The sequence below is a fragment of the Cydia fagiglandana genome, chromosome 19, assembly GCF_963556715.1.
Source record: "Cydia fagiglandana chromosome 19, ilCydFagi1.1, whole genome shotgun sequence".
Taxonomy (NCBI): Eukaryota; Metazoa; Arthropoda; class Insecta; order Lepidoptera; family Tortricidae; genus Cydia; species Cydia fagiglandana.
In genome coordinates, this window is record NC_085950.1 from 10,063,982 (window position 1) to 10,087,312 (window position 23,331).

Genomic DNA, 23,331 nt, shown 5'->3' on the forward strand with positions numbered 1-23,331 from the left:
AGAAATAAGGTAAACAATCTTGATGTGTCTTTTAATTGAAAAACACATTTTAAAAATAAGTTACGGCAAAAATATGTAACAATTAGGAATCCAATACATCATTTATACTCTTCTGCTTTCATAAGTAATAGTTTTTGATTTTTAAAAGGCGTTTTTCAATTAAAAGACATGTCAAGATCGCTTACCTTCTTGCAACTTCTTTCTAATGCTAAAAAAAACGAACTATAAATGTTAGTCCGTTTTTGATCTGATACTAATCATCTAATTTCTTTGTATACAATTTAGCAACGAATCAGACATACGAGTAGGTGTATGTTATGTAATTGTTCATGCCTACAGTCAGTTTTTTTTTTAGCATTAGAAAGAACTCCACAGAAGCAAGCGTGCAGTTTTTATCAGGCTCTTTAATTGTTAATAATTATTGAATTATCTAATGTAGCATGGTCAATACATATAATTTACTTCAAATTATTACCGCTTGAAGTGCCGGATTTGGAACCACAAGCTTACTTCTGCGAAGTTCTTTCTAATGCTTAAAAAAAACGGACTGTATAGTCTGTATCATTAGGTATTTAATAAAAGTAAACAAAAGGTACCCTCAAATGGCTGCTTAAGCCAGTTGAGATAGATGAAAACATTACACGATCAAATAATGTAGGTTAAAGTCAGGTCGTTCAGTGTCTGGTCCAGGCGGTTTTATATTTGGTTGGTTAATCAATAAATGTTATAACTACCCGAAAATTTACAAATTGTTTGTTTACTTTTATTTAAATAGTACCTAAAGATACAGACTATAGTTGCATGCAATTATTAATTAAGCATGTCGTTTTATAATAAGAGCGTAACTTAGATTGTATAGGAGCGTCTTTCTGGCGCTGCGTTCGTGTGACTCCTAAGTAAAACAAATTTGTTTCGGCTGATATGATGGATAACCTATTGACAGTTAATGTAACCAGAATGCAAACTTGGCTGAAATATTAAATAATTACGTCACCGTTCAATATGCAAACTGCGATCAATTAAGCCGCCGTTAAGTGGTGCTTGCAGACACTTGGCCCACGCACACACCTAGTTAATTATGTTGGCAGGCCCCTAGTTTGTGGGTTCGTCAGTTACATATTAGTGCTTTTAGCTATCTGTAATATTATACTTGGTCAAGCAAATCTTGTCAGTAGCAAAAGGCGGCAAATTTCAAAAATCGCGGGTTAGCAACACTGTTTTACGAATAATTCCAAAATCGCGTGTCATCTGTGTGGATTTTTTCGCAATTTTGGAAACTTGCCGATGGCACATCACTAGGTGACGAGTAGGTGCCTATGTTGACTCACAAAAACGGACACTTTCTGAACATTAGCATAGTTAAATTATGTAACATAGGCATGGAATATTACATTGGTATTTCTATGATTCACTTGTTTGGGAAACAGGACCGAGACATATCCAAGCGTGCTCAATCATACCGCTACGGTATTCCCTTGCAGATAGTGCAAACATTAACCTGAATAATAGGGATTCTTGCCTTGTAAAGGCCCCTGGTTTTTCTAACCACTAAGATTAAAAATAAACAACGGGTTGCACTCCGGGAGTGCTGGCAGAAGTGAAAACTCAATGACATTGTAACAGTTTTTCGATCAGGTCACGTCTCCGTCTTGCGAATTTTCAATCTGTCGAATCTGTCGGCCACGTGACCTATCGCGAGTTTTAACATTTTTGCCCCATCACAAAAAGTGCACAGCGCCGCTAAAGAAGTTTTCACTTCAAAAATAACTAAAATACCGACATTACTGCACTATTTAAAATGTCAGTATTTTAAGGTCTTCATAAGCAGTTTCATTTGACTAACGCGGACCTCTGAGTCTACTGAGGCAGTGATAAGCGGCTTTCTGATTGGTCTACGTGTCATTGATATAACACTGAAAGAAATATGATCTATCGAGCACACATTTAAATAATTTCATTAAGATTAAGTGACTGGTATTACAATATCAACTAATGTACGTTCGTTCGTACATAACGTAGGTACAAACAGTAAACTTTACTGCTTGGTTTGATAGGCTCCAATGTAACATTAAAGGTTAATGCAAATGCAATTGTTTTAAACGATTTTTTTTCTCGGTGAAGGGAATTTTATAAAAACTTTGTTACAAAACCGTGTTCTAAAAAAGCGATTTTACTGGAAGACAACACAATCCATACAAATATGTATTTTATAGTAAGTCGGTACTCATTTAATACTATAAAATTTTGGCATAAACACTTCATACAAGTCTCTGAATGACCTTCTAATCAAGGAAGCTACTACGCAGATATCAAATTTTCCTTAGGGAATACCTCCCATGTCGCTCCCAACCTATATAGATTTTCTTTTATAGACACAACCAGCTTATGCGCACACGCATCCATTGGATATTCGACTCTAAGCGCATTAAAATAGAGTCCTCAGTGACGGTAAGAATAACATTGTGTTTGTTGATATCAGATACGACGAACGGAATTAATTGTATTATTAAATGTAACGTGTGTAGAATTATAAGCCGTGTGTCGGTCTGTCTGTAGAGTTCGAAGAAGCGTTTTTGTTTCGTTCTTGCTATTGGTACGGAAATCGAACCTAGGTGATATGTATTCACGTATAGTTTTGTCCAAAATTCTTAGATACAGATTTCTAGAGAAATAATCTGTGCGTAACGTGATGAAATGTCACTTTGATACGTATAGTCAAAATATCTTCCCGAGGCGTAAATATTAAAAGTATTAGAACCATTTGTTGTTTATGATATGGACAGAAAAAGACTTTATACAATTTTTAGATACACGCTTATCAGTTACAATCTTCGGCCACATATGTAGACTTAGCAATGAGCTAGTGACACCTGTGGTTGTAAGAACCTAAGGACTAGGGTTTCCGCGTAACCGTACGCTTGTTGGCAAGGAAAAGTTGTCTCCCACAGATAAAACATCCTCCAGGCTTAGCATAGTCGCGCTCCCCCTCTGCCACGCATACGGTAATTTTACTCCATGTTCGAGTCGAAAGTGTCTTTGTGTGACGTCCGTGTCTTTGAACGGACTAATCACGGCACGGGACTTCGCTCACCTCATCCCGCACACCCCCGCGTTTTTGGCATCATCGGTTACTTGAAATAATTGCTCTAAACTCGGTCTAGAGGATTCCTAGTCTATGTTGTCTCCCTCAGACAACGTTCTACACATACTTACTCTACACAGTAAGGAGTAAGTTTTTCTATGTGATAAACGCGTAAAAAGCTTTGGGTGGTAAAAGTCTACGAATCCCATCCCAAAAAGAACTAGGTCTCATATCCGTTGCAGCAACTCAGATATTACAACAACGATAAACCAAAACGCTGCTAGTGACGACTCTAAGGTGCCTTATCAAGATTAATTTCATTTAAGCGACTGCCTTACAAGGCGAGTAAAAACGGGGTCCCCAAAATGGGTAGTTTGTGAGATAACGCCTAAACAGTAGCTCGAGATGTTTAGAAGAAAATGGTAGTAAGTTGTAGGGAATTACTACCATGTTACGACCTTATTATCAAGGGATATGGAAGTAGGTTTATTATTAATTGCTTAGCTCTCGTTACGAGTTAAGGAAAATATATATCATGTGCGATTTGCTTTAAACTAAATGCAGTGAAATGTCTTGTAATTAGTTTAATCAAAAGAATATATGACTATTCATATTTTAAACTGATTTTTGATTTTTTTTAAGATCACAATTTCCTTATTTGTTTTCAAATTTAGGAAAACACAGTTACATAAGGAAATAAATTTCTCACATTAAGTATTGAGTAAGGAAGGAAATAACTTACTTAATACCAATTTAAAATAACAAATTACCTATATTCATATTGCTATTATTATGTCACATATGTAAGTATAGTATATTATGTATATGATTCAATATTGATTCATAGGGCCACGAAAAGAGGATAAATTGGCATAAGTGAGTAAACATCCTCTTTGTGAATGAACGTATGACGCATATGAAGGAAGGAAGAATTATATAATAACTTAATTGACTTTAATAAATCACACATACATTACATTATATTACCTATAAGGCATCATAATTTATACTTCGCAATCTCGTCGCTCTGACAAGACTATCGGGTAGGTTGGGGAGTGAACAGGTTAAAATTAGTATGAAAATGTAATATTCATACGAAATAAAATAAAATAATTTTCTATACCGACCAAAACCGACCGACTAAAAACCAACCAGACCGAGAAAAGTGGCGCTGTCTTGTGTCGGAGGCCAAGTCTCATTTTGGGTCGCTGAGCCAACGGAGTAAGTAAGTAATTTTCAATCGAAAGAAGGAAGTAATAAGTAAGTAAATTATTTGGTAAGGTATATAGTGGTAACTTCAAAAGGAAACTTTCGGTTAACTTCGGAAGAAAGTAAGCGTTGCTTTAACGTAAGTGTTACTAACGTATGAAGTGCTTCTGGTTTTATTGCTATTTGCCGCGTTTAAAATTATCCCGCTTTCGTAATTACCTCAATGCACCTAATCAAAATTAAGATATTAATGATCCTTCGTCAACTGACTTTGCGTTACATATTAAAAGACAGGCAAACTGTTTTGATAACGTATGCCTCAACCTACAATTACAAGAATCAGTACAGGGACACACAGGTTTTGGTCCCATTTCATAAATGCCTTGTAGAGTTGTGGACAAAGTCACTGCTGAAGACTGTAGAAAGTCGAAAAGAAACGGCAGAGACGATTCCAGAAGAAGAAGATTTCCAATAAGTTTTCCTTTGTTTATACATCACAGAACCCTAATAAATGACACAATTAAGTACAAGCAAGAATGTTGTTATAAGTAATTTCTCGTTGCTTCTCAGTCGGCAATAAATAAAAGCTCTCTTAATACGGTCGGCAGCGATTTAAATTATGTCTTTATATAGTGCGTCCACTTACATACATCGGGACGGTTAGTTTTTATCATATGTTACAATTCATGCTATGATTTATGGCTTAATAATGATAAATTCCTATAGCAAGACGGAAATATTTTGTAAGTTGACCATATGTTGAGCGCGCGCCATTTTTATCCAAACTGCTACTGAAAGTATTGCCAATGTAGGTACATAGGTAAATACCTACACAAAATATTGTCTGTATAACATTGTCGCCAAATATTTAGCTACAGCCTCAAGCTGCCCTGAGGCCTATAAAAAGCCTTAGTTTGAATCCACATACTTATTGACATATCAAAACTGTATTTTTCCTTGGCAAGTTTTGATCTGTGCTTGGCAAAATCCGAGGCTAATCCCAAGACGGCCGATGGCCTAGCCAAGATAACAACAGTACATCGATAAATGCCAAACGAAAAGAAAAATTATATCAGAATGACAGATGCTACGAAAAGTCACGTGACTAATTCCATATACCGGGTGTGGCCTGTAACACGAGCAAATAGTTAAACATAGATTGTACTCCTCAAACGTGTTCAACAACTTTAAAAAAAAAAGAAGTATTTAGCCTCCCTATTTTTCATACAAAATAAATATTATTTTCAATGGCCGCCATCGCCACGCCATATCACTGTGATTGACGTTGTTTGTCATGCCTTAGAGTGACATTCCATTTCCAACTGCAGCTGCAATACTGTTCATATTACTATGGAAACGCGTCGCTGTCATTGTCAATTTCCATAGAAAATGAACAGTATTGCAGCTGCAGTTGGAAATGGAATGTCACTTTAAAACATAACAAAATTCGCGATACATTGCGTATTAGAATAAACTTTAAAGTGTATTAAAAATCAAACGACAAGTTTTTTTTTAAAGTCGTTGAACAAATGTTGGTCAGTCATACTGACCAACATTTCTTCAAGTACAGCCTACAGTTTAATTTTTTGCTCATATTACAGGCCACACCCGGTATTATTTAAGTTTCGATTGCTTTTCTATCAACGATTGTCATCTACAGGCTCGTAGGCCGTAGGGATGCTTGCACCTGACTTTAAAGGTGGACATAGACCTTGCAACCTCTGATACTGATTACCAGATTGCTCACCCATTTAATTAAACACTGCGTATGTACGACGAGCGGCACGCCACAAGGATGTCATTATAGAGTGTGGAGCCGCCTTAAAAGGCGTGCAATTTAGCCAATTAATGTGGAGGATGGCTCAAGGTCGAGGCTTGTTATTGAAGGGACGTGGTGTTACGCGAGTGAATATTTATGAATATTTTTAGTGAACAGCCCTGGTAGTTGGTTAGACACGGAATCGGCAAACTTTTGAAGAGAAGAGCCAAATACAGTAGAAATCATCAGTTTTAGGAATGCCAAGGAGCCGCAAAAGATGATTTGACTTGGCTAAGTTCTCTAAGTATTAATAGCAATTAGTTAAAGTTTGTAAAAACCCTGATACTCGCCAAGTCTCCCGCAATCCTAAGGACCAAAAACCCAGAAATGTCAGGGAAAATCCTGTTCCAATGGCAACCCTACCGGGAGTAAATACATTGAAGGGATTTCTGTGCCTAGTAGTAGGATGCATATAGATTGAACTCCAAATATAGCATATCTACAGATGTCCACGCCATATTCATGGCATACTTTAGATTTCTACTGTCGAATCACGAGGGCGCACCCCTGAGGGCTTACGGCAAACCACGTTCGACGTGTTGCCTCTCTGTCGCACTTGTAAATTCGTTCGTAAGTGTGACAGGGAGGCAACACGTCGAACGTGGTTAACGGTAGGCCTGATGATAAGCACAATAGTCAGGGGAATTCCTACTCGCGCTCGCATTGTAGATTATTTACTACAGTCCTAAAAATATCTTACGACTCTTCTGAGGTTAAACTCGAGAGGAACCGAAGTACGTCAATATTAACAAGAAAACAACAGGATTCATTCATAAACTAGTACACCTAAGATAGGATTATCCTTACACGCGTCATTCATAATGCAAAAACAAGCTTAAAACAAAAACAAATAGGTAGTCACGTCAGTTACGAACAAGTACGCGTTAGCCAATTTTACCCATAAAAAAATGTTGGTCATTTACAATTACAATATTATTATTATCTACTCATATATAAAACATCTTTAGTAAATACATGACTGAGCTGTATTATTAGACTATTACATCGCCGTGGATATCCTTTATATCACGATAGTGCCAGGTTAGGTTGCACCTATCTTGCACCACTGTTGCATAAAATATTATTGAAGCCAAAATGTTGTGAACTTTTTTGTTAGAGTATCGGAAAATTTATTGATGCATGCTTTGGGGTTTTTTTATTCTTTTTTTTCTTATAAATTCTTTAATACGCGCGAAAACAAGAGCGGGACGTTCTAAATCTTCGAAAACGCCCGTTTCGCCTACAATTTACGTCAATTTAATACACAGTGGCTATTATTTTACAACAATAATCTCAACTAGGCTCCGTACAAGCCATGCCTAGCATTTTTTATAGTACTTTTATTTCATTAAGACTGATAAGATCAGCCACCCACGCGGCGTAATGACTTGCCATAACAGATGCTGGAGAGTCGCGGACGAAAGCCACATGGATATTATTAATTAATAAGGATTAGGAATTATGATTATATAAATATGATTTAGGATTATAGATATAAAAGGGCATGGCTAGAGAAAGACCGACCAAATCAAAGCCAGTGTGTCGGCCACGGCACGGAAAGCAGCTCTACGGGAGGAATGGCGACGTGTCGTTAAACAGGTCGCTCAAAAGGCTACATAATGGCCACGACCACTCTGTCAAGAGTGTAACGAAGAAGAAGAAGAAGACGAAATATGATTTCCGTGATAGATAAAAACTATCCTAGGTTCTCTGGGACTCAAAATATTTCATGCCAATTATTAATATTAGTTTCAACGGCTAATATGAAGAGGTGACAGATAAGAGTCAGGACAGACGCGCAGCATATCTTTTGAGAATATCGGAAGGTGACAACCAACACTTGGCGCGGTTCACTATGGTATAACTTGTGATAGAAATTAGTACGAGTAAGTTGTGATTGTCACCTGACGGTATATTATTTTGGTGTTCTTCTACCTGGTATTTTTAAAATTGTGTCGCACGACTACATATTCTGAGTTGCGCGTCAAATTGACCGAAGTAATTCAACTGCAAAAAACTTAAAGTTATTCATATTCCCCTTTGTTCACATTTCATAATACAGGCGATCCCCGCGTCACATTATAACCGCAAAATATAAGCATTATAATTATAAATCATCCCACATTTAACTAAGAGTAACACAAATCTGCTAATTGTAGACCTTAACACAATGTGAAAAAGTCTAACTATGGTCACTTACTTAAGTGCGTCTTTCGTTTAACATTTTATGTATAACTAGTTGTCGTAGTAGGTTTGTAGGTAAATAACAAATGCAATCACCTATATTGACGTTCATACGGCTGTCATAAAATGACCTAGGGTAGGATATGATAATATTACGCCATATTGACGTCTCCTGGCAAGATAAGTGAAACAAAGGACTAGTATGAAATGACGTCTAAAATGACTGTGACGTGAAAAGTTAAAAACTAGTTAGCAAGCTCATGGCTCCGCTACACGATGGGCCAGGGGTCCACTCCAAGGGACGCAGCCATGCGGACTACCGCATACTAATGAGATAGCAATATCACTTGCTCCCTCTAACGCATAATTGCGTCCCTTGGAGTGGCCGGCGCTGGCCCATCGTGTAGAGGAGCCATCAAATATGTACTAGAAGAATATTGATCTAAGCAAAAGTTTACCATTGAAATCACTATTTTTAATTAGTTTAAATTGAAAGAGGGAATTACCCGCCATGTGTTATAAAAGGGCGAGAGACGAAGCCGTTTAGTAAAACGAGGCTGGTAATCCCTATTCCGGCATATAAGGATATACTATGTAGTTATGTACAGTGCTTTTACTAAACCATTGCTACTATAAATTCCTTCGCTACTCAATTGACGTAATACCATAATTTGTGCTCCAATAGTTTTTAGGGTTCCGTACCCAAAGGGTAAAACGGGACCCTATTACTAAGACTTCGCTGTCCGTCAGTCCGTCCGTCCGTCCGTCCGTCTGTCACCAGGCTGTATCTCACGAACCGTGATAGCTAGACAGTTGAAATTTTCACAGATGATGTATTTCTGTTGCCGCTATAACAACAAATACTAAAAAACGAATAAAATAAAGATTTAAATGGGGCTCCGATACAACAAACGTGATTTTTGACCAAAGTTAAGCAACGTCGGGAGGGGTCAGTACTTGGATGGGTGACCGTTTTCTTTTTGCTTTTTTTTTGTTTTTTTTTTGCATTATGGTACGGAACCCTTCGTGCGCGAGTCCGACTCGCACTTGCCCGGTTTTTAGATGTGAAAACTATTAGGGACCGTGCGCGTTAGAGGGTCTGCCATCTAGTGGCCTGAAACGGAAACATGTACATTGCCAAAGCAAGTGCTACCATCTACCGTTCTCGTCGGTACGTTTCCTTGTGCATATTACATCCCGCCATCTTGTGATCTTGTGGGCTACATCGGAAGCATAAACGACACATTTACGCCTCGCGCCAAAAATCTAACGGCTCCTATGCTGCCCTCTATAGTTCATGCACAGGGCCTATATAACAATCTGTGTGTTACAACATGATAGTAGTGATCGTCTACTTCAAAATGGAATATATACATGAGCATATCTACTACATATTATTTACATTACAATTTTGGGGCAAATGAGGCACATTATACGGTAGTCCACTTTCGAGCGCGCCAGTACGGTGTTATACTACACTGGGGCTTATCGGAGAAAGTTAATTAGAACAATAAAACGTAATGTCTGCTGTCATACGACATGTCACGGTCAACTCGTGTAGCTACAGCTGTTTTGCTTATTGACATTTGGTGGTTTTGCTAGACAGAATCTGTAGCCGCCGCCATTCAGTAAATAAATGACACAAATATTATAGGACAGTTTTACACAAATTGACTAAGCCCCACGGTAAGCTTAAGAAGGCTTGTGTTGTAACTCAGACAACGATATATATAATATTTAAATACATAGAAAACAACCATGACACAGGAACAAATATCTGTATCATCATACATATAAAGGCCCTTACCAGGATTCGAACCCGGGACTTCATAGGCAAGGTCACTATAACCTCTACGCCAGACCGGTCGTCTAACGGTTCAATAGAAGTTACGCTCTCATTTTATATTCCGAATTACCCGCCAAGTGTGATATTAAGGAGCGAGAGAAGCGAGGCCGTCAGTAACCCGAGACTGGTAATCCCTATTCCGGCCAAGGTATGTACAGTCAACACAGTTATACTACAATACACTGGGGCTATGTTTTGTTTAAGACCTCTTAAATACAATTTCGCTACCGAATGGCAGATCATGATAAACTATGTGCCAAAGGAAAAAACCGGGCAAGTGCGAGTCGGACTCGCGCACGAAGGGTTCCGTACCATAATGAAAAAAAAAAAGCAAAAAAAAAAACGGTCACCCATCACCCATCCAAGTACTGACCACTCCCGACGTTGCTTAACTTTGGTCAAAAATCACGTTTGTAGTATGGGAGCCCCATTTAAATCTTTATTTTATTCTGTTTTTAGTATTTGTTGTTATAGCGGCAACAGAAATACATCATCTGTGAAAATTTCAACTGTCTAGCTATCACGGTTCGTGAGATACAGCCTGGTGACAGACAGACGGACGGACGGACGGACGGACGGACAGCGAAGTCTTAGTAATAGGGTCCCGTTTTACCCTTTGGGTACGGAACCCTAAAAACTTATATTTTTTTGTAATTCATCAACAGAATAAAATAAAAACGGCAGTTATTCCTTGTCTATAGAGTATAGACTGCAATTTTATCGGTATGCCATTTTATGAAAAATACTGATCTAAAACCGGCAAAGACGCATATCTTACAGCAGACATTCAATGTGGCACACCTGGGCCGGAGCTCAGATGAAAACTATATTTATTTTTATGATTGTATATAGATATATGTTAGTTTGTAAGGTATGTATCTATGGACCTTAGTAGCCTAAAAATAAATGCTTTGATTGATTTACTGAAAACTTAATGACAAACGTCAATCGAAAAATTACACGTGTATCGGGATTATAGAAGCATATTACTTGGTTAGATTGGCTATTTTTATAAACTCACTCCTATTGAATTTTACTAACCGACATGACAACGTACTAAATTATACATTTTAATAGCTAGGTATTATTATATATGTCGGCGGCCGATCGTAAGATTAGGCAGATCGTAATGTTCCTGTGTGATGATTTGACGATAGTCACATTAAACCAAACCTGAAGGGCAAACTGCTCAGAAATAGGAACCCCGCGTAGCGGGGCTTCGTCGACTCAAGAAACTATTCAAAGATTTTCACGTTTCACGATATGCCTAGGAATTTCACTCACCAAACCATGACTCAGGAATACACTGAGTCACCGATGGATCCTAGCGCTCCGGTTACCAGTGCCCTGTTTATCACAAGCTTGTTACTTGTAATACAAGTGGAAGTCCATTTTTGACAGCTTTTGTTAGAAAGGGACTTCCACTTGTATTATACAAGTTAAAAGCTTTTGATAAACAGGGCACTGGCGTCCGTTAGGCTCTTTCCGTCTACGGGTTGTCAAAAATGTACGATGTTGAGACATATACAGTGTGGAAAGATAAGTCGGGCCCTGGAGGAAAACTACCTTAAATCCTTAAGCTGACTCATTTTACTTAAAGGAGACCTTCCTTTAATTTTAAAAAGAAACAAAACTGCATTCAAAGATTTTTCGTGTTTTTCTTCAATTAGGCTTGTCTAAAAAAATTATGAGTACTAAAATATTAGATTTTATGGATATTTTGTATGACAGACGAGTGTAAGACCTAATGTTACTTGGAGAAATGTTATCATTAACATTAACTGTATCGACTAGTAGAATAAAATTGCGAGTGTTTATTTTTTGGAATCTTTAGTCGGTTTGAGTCCCGGGCGAGGCAAGCAAGTTTTAGAAAATCTTTGAATGCAGTTTTGTTTATTTTTAAAAATAAAGGAATGTCTCCTTTAAGTAAAATGAGCTAGCTTAAGAATTTAAGGTAGTTTCCCTCCAGGGCCCGACTTATCTTTCCACACTGTATATTATAAAGATTGATAGTCTATCATCTACTAGTCTCTACAACTTCTAGACTTTTATGAAACTGGCACCTAGAGGTTTTTAATGAAGTTGTTAGCTCGCTATTTGTAGCTCCAGAATGCGACTCGGAGCGCCTCCCAAATAAGGGCGCAATGATAAGGTTTTACTTTTAATTAACGGTTTTAGGGTTCCCTGAGAGCGAAAAACTTCTGGGCATACCCTCTATCTATTTTAATATAAAATGTCATTCTATGGAACTTGCTAACTATGTAAACAAAAGTCAGTAGTAAATTCATCATTCAGAGACAATTTCAATATGGCGGTTTGTTTACACAGTTAGCAAGTTCTATAGAATGACACTTTGCTGAGCGACATTTTTTAGGTTAAAAGCACACGATTGTACTAATTGCTATAAGCAACTTTTGGAGCATTCCACGGGCTGTCCCGTACAAACGCATTTTATTACCTGTGTTGCGACTTTTTTTTCGGCATTTAAAGCAGGCGATTATTTTTCTGTGTATATTTTTGACCATTTGTCATAGAAAAGGAAATACTCATATCGGCAAATCTTCAGAAAATCTCGTTTGTACGGGACAAACGGTAGACTATTTCATGGAATGCTCCTTTTACTAAAGCAGTAGCTCTTAAATCACATAAAAATGCTGGTATCCATACAATTGTCGAAATGAACTTTAGTATAGAACATATTTAGTATTTTTTTTTGTGATACTCGTATCAGGACAGTTCTAATAATAGAAAAAGTTTTCTTACACTAATGAGTACACGTACAGTCACTTATGTACAGTGGCGTTCAAAAGTGAATGGATAGATGTCGACCGTAAGGGGTCATCCATTAATTACGTCACACCAATTTCTAGGCTTTTTGACCCCTCCCCCTCCTTGTCACACTTGGTCACATTTGGCAAACCCCTCCCCCCCCCTAGTGTGACGTCACATTTTTTCTACGAAATCGCCAAATCGAATTAAGTAAGTACCTAAGTATTATTAATATTTTATCAAAATATTTTTGACGATATAAATATTAGTAATTTTATAACCCAAAACTGCTTAGGAAAGAAAATTAAACGATTAAAAACTATTTTCATTTTATAAAACTTGTTATTTAAATGTACAGCGAACTAAATAATTTAAATCAATTTTCGGTTACTGATGAAGTTAAAGTGACGTCACAAAGTTTGTGTCTCCCCCCTCCCCCATGTCACAATATGTCACTTTTTCTTGATCCCCTCCCTCCCCCTAAACGTGTGACGTAATTAATGGATGACCCCTAATGCCTTAATATTACGGTTGCACTTTTAAACGCCAGTGTACAATAATAAATTGTACATTTTCGTATCTTGTATCACCTAAAAAAAACCGGGCAAGTGCGAGTCGGACTCGCGCACGAAGGGTTCCGCACCACAAAGCAAAAAAAAAAACAAAAAAAAAGCAAAAAAAACGGTCACCCATCCAAGTACTGACCCCGCCCGACGTTGCTTAACTTTGGTCAAAAATCACGTTTGTTGTATGGGAGCCCCATTTAAATCTTTATTTTATTCTGTTTTTAGTATTTGTTGTTATAGCGGCAACAGAAATAAATAATCTGTGAAAATTTCAATTGTCTAGCTATCACGGTTCGTGAGATACAGCCTGGTGACAGACGGACGGACGGACGGACAGCGAAGTCTTAGTAATAGGGTCCCGTTTTACCCTTTGGGTACGGAACCCTAAAAATTACACCCGTACACTGACAGACAAAGCGCAACCTTAAAGGTTGACATTGGAGGCACATATTCTTTTAATGATGTAGGAGCCACACTAAGATTTTTTTTAATATTAAACCCCGTATGCTTCTACGTGACACATAAACTAAATTACGCAAATGTTGGTACGAACTGAATGGTGGGAGAGCTATGATCGATCGACGTGAAAAAAAATGATATTTCGTGGGCTTTCCAATTTTAATATTCATTGTGTAATAGCTGAGTAACTTGGCCTGATTTTTTCTTTTAGACCTATACTATAAGGTGTAAAATAGTCTAAAATAGACAAGCTGATGGGAAAGCTATAGAACGCGCTTACCTTGCTTTTTTCCTACACATTTTTTTCTACCAACGACCGATCATGCGACACTGATGACTGACTAAATGAATTTAACTTTTAAAAGACAAAATTAAAAATGTAATAAAAAGGGTTTAAATTTAACATTTAAATCTAACCGATGGTGTTCAGTTGATTTGAATTACAAATATGCTCCAAAGAAGATTGCCACTTTATGCAGAGTCATGGTATTAGGGTTTTTTGTACAGTCCTTGTTTTGTATCCTTCTTTTTTAACGGTAAGCGAATGAGTTTGAATAAATGTCAAAGACTATTTTTAGTTATGTTTTAAGCTTTCAGGAAAATAGTGAAAAAAGTTACTATGATGGGTGATCGGTAATCACGTGATCCTTTAAGAAAACACCTCAAATACCATTAAAGTACTCAAATACGAAATAAATGATAAGAAATTTTAAGCGACTATGACTTATTTTGGTACCTACTCATAGGGTTAGTACCTATTAGATAGTTCCAAATTTTAGCTAAGTACGTATCTGCGTCAAACAGTTTCTGAAAAAAAATGCATTTATCCGATTTGTAAGCTCGAAGTGGTCCCATAAGTGTTCCGTGAAAAGTTGTACGGATGGAGAACTAAAAATGTTAAGGGGCACACAGAATGCCAGTTCGCCGGACGATATTAGCCTGTCAGTTGTTCGAGCTGTCAAATTTTGCGTTTTATTGACAGGCTGATATCGTCCGGCGAACTGGTAATCAGTGGGCCCCTATACAATGTAATAAATAAAAAACTCACCTAGCATTTTACTCAAATCCGCATTATGGAGGTCCGGATTCTCATCAGCAAGTTTCTTCCTCTCGACCTTCGCCCACACCATAAAAGCGTTCATCGGCCTCCGTATCCTCGCCTCCTTGAGCGCTTTCGACTGCCCCATCTTCGTTGCAAATGGCGCCCGGACGTATTGCTGCGGAGAATAGTCTCTAGTCTCATAGGGCCGGTAGTCGTACTGCGTTCTGTAGTCTAGGCCGTAGGGTAGGGTAGACCAGACGACTAGTTCAGGGCTGGTCTGTTCTTGGGTGGAGTCGGTGCTGTTCTCGACGCCGCCCTGAACGTATTGCTCGTAGCTCCGGTGGTAGGTTGGGGGGGAGTCTATGGCGCCGCCGGAATCCATCATGCTGGAAAAGAGGGGGAGTTTAATGTCAGAGAAACGTGACTGTGGAAATATGTTTATTGGAGGCATAGTCAATAAAACATTGTCTTCTCTTCCCAAAGTGACACAAGCCTACGTCACAATAACATGGCCGCTATATACATATAGCGCTATCGGATATTATCATATAGCGCTGTCGCATGATGACGTAGGCTTGTGTCAGTCAGGTGACCTAGAAAAGACGGGAAGAGAGTACCAGGCGGAGTAAGTACCTATATTATTATACCATGATTGGAGGTATGATTGGAATATGATTTCTGTGTGACGTTATAAAATAAAATTCATTGACGTAGGTATCTAGAAGTAAATATTCTTAAATATTAAACCTAAAAATACTTCAAGGTAGGTATTGTCCAATACTACAACTATAGTCCGTAATTTCAATACGTAATTAAGTATCCATATCACTATTGTTTTCAGTTTTGTCTCCTCTCTCATTTACAAAAACATTTCGCCTTAGAATTGCCAAATTCAAATAAGTCTCACCTAAATTAAGATACTTGTTCGGTTTATAAATCATAGTTGGGAAATTTTTGACGTCGGGTGATTTTACGGTATTCAATTGTGCTATCATTTTACTATCACAACATATTATAAAACAAAGTCAGCCGCCGCGTCTGTTTGTCTGTATGTATGTTCGCGATATACTCAAAAACTACTGGACGGATATTCATGCGGTTTTCACCTATCAATAGAGTGACTCTTTAGGAAGGTTAATAATTATTTGTTTTGCAAGGGGGCAAAGTTGTTGTTTAACCGCTCGTGCTAATATTGATACCCGAGCAAGCGAAAGATTCCAAAATTGAACCACGAGCGTCGCGAGTGGTTCGAAAAATGGAATCTTGAGCGTTGCGAGGGTTTCAAAGCATGAGGGTTAAACAAAATTTGCCCCCGAGTGAAACACAACATTTTTCACCACACCAACCCGAAGCTAATATTAAATGTAAAATATCAAACAAAATCAAACCAAATCAAATCCAAATGAATGTAATTAAATATTTATCATCCAAAATCATCATTTAATAGTCAATTCTACCAGCAAACATAAGAAAACAACTCAAAATTTGCATTTGATTACTTTGCCTCACATGTGAATGAAATGCAACTTTGCTATCAGTTTTTGAAGTGCAAAGTAAGCCTTTCCGAGCTGGTGTGGTGAAAAGTATATAATTTGTTAAGGTGTTGTGTACCTACTAGTTCGAAGCCGGGGCGACTCGCTAGTTGGGATATACATATACAGCTTAGTAAAATATAACTCCGAAATAAGTCAGGTACCAAAGGTCTCTATTAATTTGGCTTGCCTTTTAGTTTAAGGGCAAACTACAAGATTGTAACACAAGAGTGCCTTTATTCAAGTAAAATGACGTGAAGAAGTTGTGGAATGAACTGTCGCCTGCGGTATTTCCGGACCGATACGACCTTCAAACCTTCAAGAAAAGGCGTACTCCTATCTTAAATGCCGACAACGCACGTACAACCCTTCTGGTGTTGCGGGCGTCCATGGGCGGCGGTAATCGCTTACTATCAGATGATCCGTCTACTCGTTTGCCTCTTATATCATAAGGGGCATATCATCATTTAAAACTAAGTTCGGTTTTGCGATCCATATACCGTGCTCATCAGAGGAATTCGTAAAGATCGCCGTTGTCGAACACGACATGGAGGACTATATATATATATAATATCATAAAAAAAAGTGTTTACCTATGTATGCACGATTAAAATATCATTAGACTAGAGGCGCCTGCCACCCGCAGGTCCAGCGTTAGGTGTCGGACTCCCGTTACCTTCCTGCGATCCGCCACGTTCGCGTTAACTGGCGCATACGACACCCCATTTGGACATTTCAGATTCCGTGTACCGATTCCCGTGGACGGAACGTCGTAAGTCACTAGTGATAACTTGATAAGCGGATATTGATATCTGGTAGTGTATTGTACCTATATGTATCGCCACCAGGGTTGAGCTCACGCATACGGGTCAAACACATTTTAGAAAAACAGCTAAGTAGGTCACTTCTCTGGTCAATATTATACTCGTAAAAGTTAACGACTCTGGTACATATTCGTTCGTACCCAAAGGGTAAAAACGGGACCCTATTACTAAGATTCCACTGTCCGTCTGTCGGTCTGTCTGTCACCAGTCTGTATTTTATGAACCGTGATAGTTGAAATTTTCACAGATTATGTATTTCTGTTGCCGTTGTAACAACAAATACTAAAAAGTACGGAATCGGTGGGCGAATCCCACTCGCACTTGTCCGGTTCTTGAGTCTCAACTACTGAAAAGATTTTGTTACGTTGGTATAGCTACATACCTAGCTACATTTCAGACGGACCATTTAAAAAACTAGAATTTTTACATGTATCGACACAAACTGAAAATATTTATTTGAAATGTCAGGCGCGTGCCGTGGAACACAAGAAATAATAGGGCAATAACGACACGTCATAAGACACACGTGAAATAGGAGCCAACTTTGGGTGGCAGTATCGTTTAATACGTCTTAGGTTACAAACGATGCCGTGACCGAATTAACTACTAGCTAATGAAATAGTAATAATACATTTATGTATTTTTCAACGGAAATTCCTTGTATTTATTTACATCACCATTATTCTTACGAATCTAGCTCTTGTCGGTGGAGTACTCGCCATTCCGTTCTCTCTGCCACTGTTTTGAGCTCCTGGTACGTCACTACGTTGATTTTAGGGATTGCAATCCGGTCCGGCGGATCCGGTAATCCGGCCGGATCCGGCACATTTTTCATGATACCGGATCCGGCAAAATTCACCGGATCCGGTCCCGGATCCGGTAAAGTGAAATAAAGCGCTAAAATATAAAATAACAGCTTAAAACACTGCTAAAATTTAAAAGTTCTCGCCAGTATTCGAATTTTCTCGCTCGCAAACAGCAACACAACAACTTGTTTGTTAGTTGACGCCAGTCTTCTAGCCGACGAAATATGTGTCGTGAGATTTCCGTGCACCGTAAGTACTGGATTGGTTTATATTCAATTTATTGTGTTGTTACATTGTAATTTAATGTACATGTTCTTTCGTTTTATTTTGTACTTATAATAAGTGTTACCTGCATTTAAAATATAATGAATAAATATTTATAAAATTAAATAGAGAAATATATGTTGACTTTTGACGACCGGTCTGACCTAGCCAGTGGGTAGTGATCCTGCCTGTGGAGCCGCGATCCTGGGTTTTCGAATCCCGGTAAGGACAATTATTTGTGTGATGAGCACAGATATTTGTTCCTGAGTCATGGTTGCTTTCTATGTATTTAATTTTAAGTATTTGTATATTATATATCGTTGTCTGAGTACCAACAACACAAGCTTTCTTGAGCTTACCGTGGGGCTTAGTCAATTTGTGTAAAAATGTCCTATAATATTTATTTATTATTATTATTTATATGTTATTTTGTATTTCCCTTATTCTCTTTATTTATCTTTCTTCTTAGGCTAGGTCATTTATAATATGAATATAAAAGTAAAATATAAAAACACTTACACAACAATAAAAAATACATATAAACACATTATAAAAAAACCTAACCTAGGGTGCCGCCGGCAGCGGGGCAGGGCCCAAGCTGCCGGTGGTCAGGGCCGCAGAGTGAGGAACCGACGTACTATACGCGCCGTGTCCAAAATTACCGCCTTCTGCATCTGACCCTTAATCCATCCACCCAGCGAGAGTCTCTCTAGGTGTGTTGGTCGAGACTCTTCGCTATGAGACCGTTCGTTCGTTATTTTGTTATTATTATGCTACTAAATGTACTTGTATAGGTATACACGTTTATTGATTTTGTTTGCTAAAACTAAAATGGTTGAATTGAGAGCACCTTTTTGTTGGAAATGTGGGTTGGGCTATAGATATTTTAAGAGAAAAAGAAGATTTTATTTGTGGTTAAGTAATGAAAACGTTTGGACCGCTTAAATACCAAGGTAAAACACTACAACCTTAAAATGAACGTTAGTAAGACCAAGCTGATGGTAATAAGCAAAACAACATTTCCAACAGGCAGGCTTCTGATTGATGGTAAACAAATAGAAAGAGTTTCTAAATATAGGTACCTGGGCTGCTGGCTGAGTGAAAACTGGGATCCAGAACAGGAAATCAGGGTGAGAATAGAAATAGCCCGTAATGCTTTCATTAAAATGCAAAAATTGTATACCAATAAAGACATTAAGCTAAATTTAAGGTGGAGACTAGTAAAATGCTATGTATTATCCATACTTTATTATGGTGTTGAAACATGGACCTTGAATAAAAAAAATAGAACAGAAAATAGAGGCCTTCGAAATGTGGCTGTACAGGCGTATGCTGAGAGTATCATGGACCGCAAGAATAACGAATATAGAGATCTTAAAAAGAATGAAGAAGAAGAAGGAAGTACTAGCCACAGTTAAGCGGAGAAAGATTGCATATTTTGGACATCTACATAGAAATGAAAAGTATAATCTGCTAAAAGTTATAATAGAAGGAAAAATAGAGGGAAAACGGGGAAGGGGAAGAAGGAGGATGAACTGGCTCGACAACATCAAAAAATGGACAAACATCAAAGACGCGGCCACGCTAACAAGACTGGCCGAGAATAGAGAAGACTTTGCAAAGGTGGCCGCCGACGCCCGCTAGGGCATGGCAGTAGAAGAAGAAGAATGAAAACGTTGATTTTTGAAACTTAAAACAGCAGTCATCGAATTAAACTGTTGTGAGACATACTAACATTGAATAATTTACGGTTTAGACTCACTTGTTTTTAGTCACTCGCGCGACATGTTTCGGAGAGCCTAGGTCTCCAGTTAAGACACCCGTTTTATTAATCCATTAAAAAATATCCTTAACTTCGCATATATCGCTAAAAACATGATAAAATACGTGACTTGATGAATTTTTATCCGCAATACCAATCCGGCCGGATCCGGCCGGATCCGCCGGATTGAGGCCAAAATCCGGCCGGATCCGACCGGATTCAAAACCAGTCCGGATTGCAATCCCTAGTTGATTTTCTCTTTGGCCTGGTCAATATATGCACGTATTTATGTTATGAATATTTTTTTATGTTGGAATAAGAGAAGCCCATAGTTAGGTTTTATACTGAGATTTAAATGGCACCCATTGCAATTGAGATATTTTGGCGCGAATACAATCAAGGGGCCCACAGATTACCAGTTCGCCGGACGATATCAGCCTGTCAGTGGTTAGAAACTGTCACCTTTTGCGTTTAACTTACAGGCTGATATCGTCCGGCGAACTGGTAATCTGTGGGCCCCTTGAGCGTCATTAGTCCGAGCCTGAAATGGCCATCAAGTTATACGCATTAAGTATACTTAATAATTTTCACGATTTACTAGATAATCTGTATGTTTGAATAGGTAATTATAGGTACAGGTACCAGAGATATGTTTCAAAGTCAAAAACGTATTCTGTAATGAGGCTTCGAGGGCTTTTTTACAAGTCAATATTACATTTACAGTCACAGCATCTAAAGTGACGTGAAAAACACATAGCAACACAATATAAAAACCTATATTAATTAATTTAATTATAGATCACCTGTGGGTGAACATTAGGTACATTATAATATCTTAAAATCAATAATTCTACAACATAACAGAGATGTATAGATGATAATACATTAAATTTGGAGATGTAAAAGGTCCCCAATGTCAAAGAAATACGAATAATAATAGTACAAGATTTTGAGGTGTAAAGGTACTCCAAGTGTCAAAATGAAACTATACGAAATAAGTTCTTAAGTTTTAAATGCTGTATTTCTAATAAATTTTCTAAGTTATTAGTTAATCCTACCTTTAAATGAGCAATTCTTGTTTATATATATTTCGGGGATCTCGGAAACGGCTCTAACGATTTCGATGAAATTTGCTATACAGGGGTTTTCGGGGCCGATAAATCGTTCTAGCTAGGTCTTATCTCTGGGAAAACGCGCATTTTAGAGTTTTTATATATTTTCCGAGAAAAGCTCGGTCGCCCAGGGACTATTTATAAAACTACCTACCTACTGGCAATATGGCAGAGAGGTAACGCAGCCAGCGTTATAGGCTCAATGCCGCAGGCGGAGATTTTAGAAGAGGTATTCTTTTTATAACTTCTTTTTATTTTCATATATTTTACTAGTATATTTTAGTTTTTATATAATATTATAAGTATTAGTTTAATTTTTAAGTAGGTTTATTTTAATTTTAGTTTAGTTTTTGAATCTTTAATCCATAGTTAGTTTTAATGTTTTTTTTATTACTGAATTATTCACTTAAGTCTACAGATAACATATTACCTACTACCTACGAAATGAGTAATTCCTAAATTGCTGCTAACAGTAATGGAACATGACTCGAGCCGTTCCGCGAAGGCGCCACGGTGGGAACGGAGACACATAAAGACGCTTTTTACTCGACTGACGAAGTGTGGAGGGTTATGCTTTTCGAGTATATCTGTCTTGTAAGAAGTTAAAGTTGGCTTAATAGAAAAAAATCACGATAATATGTTTGATTTGCTTGTCAGATCCATCAACAATAATACACTGAGAGAAAAATCATCACCAGGCATTAAAAAACAGCTCTGTACTGGGGGAAAAAATGAAGTTTAGTAATAATTATGGAAGTTTCACTATTTCTATAAAGTTTATTTATTTCTACAAACAGCTCAGTAATCCTAAATCTAATTTCAACAAACAGATAATAGAAATTTCAAGAACTAATAGAAATTGCAAAAGTCAATTTGTTCCTATTAGTTAACTCTCCTTGTCCCCGGATTAAGTTTTATTTTTGTAATTCTAAGTGTGTTTTTGTTATAAAAGTCTCTCAATGTAGGGTAACGATATACAACTGGAAAAAAAAATGAAAATTAGTCATGGTTTCGTGATTTTTTTTTATCGGGCCAACTTTAGCCGTTTCAAGTTTTGATTGGAGTCGGCCCAGAATATCATTTTTGTGAATTTTTTCATAACATTCTCCCTTGATAAATTTTTGCGTCAGCCCCCTCCGAAGGGTTACCTACATTTCCAAAAACACGTAAATTGCCATCAGAATCATTAGATTTGATTATTCGGCTTCTGTTGTTTATCATAATAAAAGCTAGGTATATCTATAAAAGCTCTCATACACTAATGTGTATGAGAGCTTTAATAGATATGTCGCAGTCGGATCGTATAATCCGCCGTATTACATTACGGCTAGCCGTTTTCAAAAACAGGGGCGTTTTGAAATGCGGCGGTTTAACGATTAGCCGTATTGAATGCGGCTGAATGAGAATCCGCCGGAATGTATTCGGCGCCATACGTTCTTCAACACGGCTAGCCGTAATGTAATACAGCGAGTCATTAGCCGCCGCTTTGACAGTTTTTAGTTCCCATTTTTAACACTCGTGGCGCTGCCTGACAAACGCTGGGGTGTCCATCAAATTGAGTTTGTCGGACTGTATCTTTTCAAAAAAAAAATTCCTTCGCAACTTAACTAGACGGAGCCCCGCTTCGCGGGGCTCCTATTTCTGAGCGGTTTGCCCTTCGGGCATCTGAAGCTACCTAACGAACCTAACCTACCTACCTATTGATTAAGTGAGACGTCCGTGAAAACATTACACTTTGGGGAAAAAAGCGTAGGTAGGTAATTAGGTTAGGTTCGTTAGGTAACTTCAGATGCCCGAAGGGCAAACCGCCCAGAAATAGGAGCCCCGCTTGCGGGGCTCCGTCTATTTAAGTTGTGAAGGAAATGTTTTGGAAAAGAAACACATGTAGTGCGGTGGGACCATGGTAGAAATAAATTAAATTGCAAACATTGTCAAACTCCGGTTACGTAGGCGACCGAAAGAACTGGTCACTCTACAATGTACGATGCGGCTAAACGTGGGCCGCCTTATTGAAGAACGTATCGCAGTGACAATCCGGCTAATCGTCGTACCGCC

At 38.0% G+C, this 23,331-nt stretch overlaps 1 protein-coding gene across 1 annotated transcript in view; it reads right to left on the reverse strand.

The window, feature by feature from the left end:
* The window catches only part of LOC134673736 (transcription factor Sox-17-alpha-A), a 159,261-nt gene that overhangs the window by 98,170 nt on the left and 37,760 nt on the right, over positions 1-23,331 (reverse strand). The window contains exon 3 of the mRNA XM_063531751.1: positions 14,983-15,362. Coding sequence (XP_063387821.1) covers positions 14,983-15,362 — 380 coding nt within the window. The remainder of the gene's footprint in view (positions 1-14,982; positions 15,363-23,331) is intronic.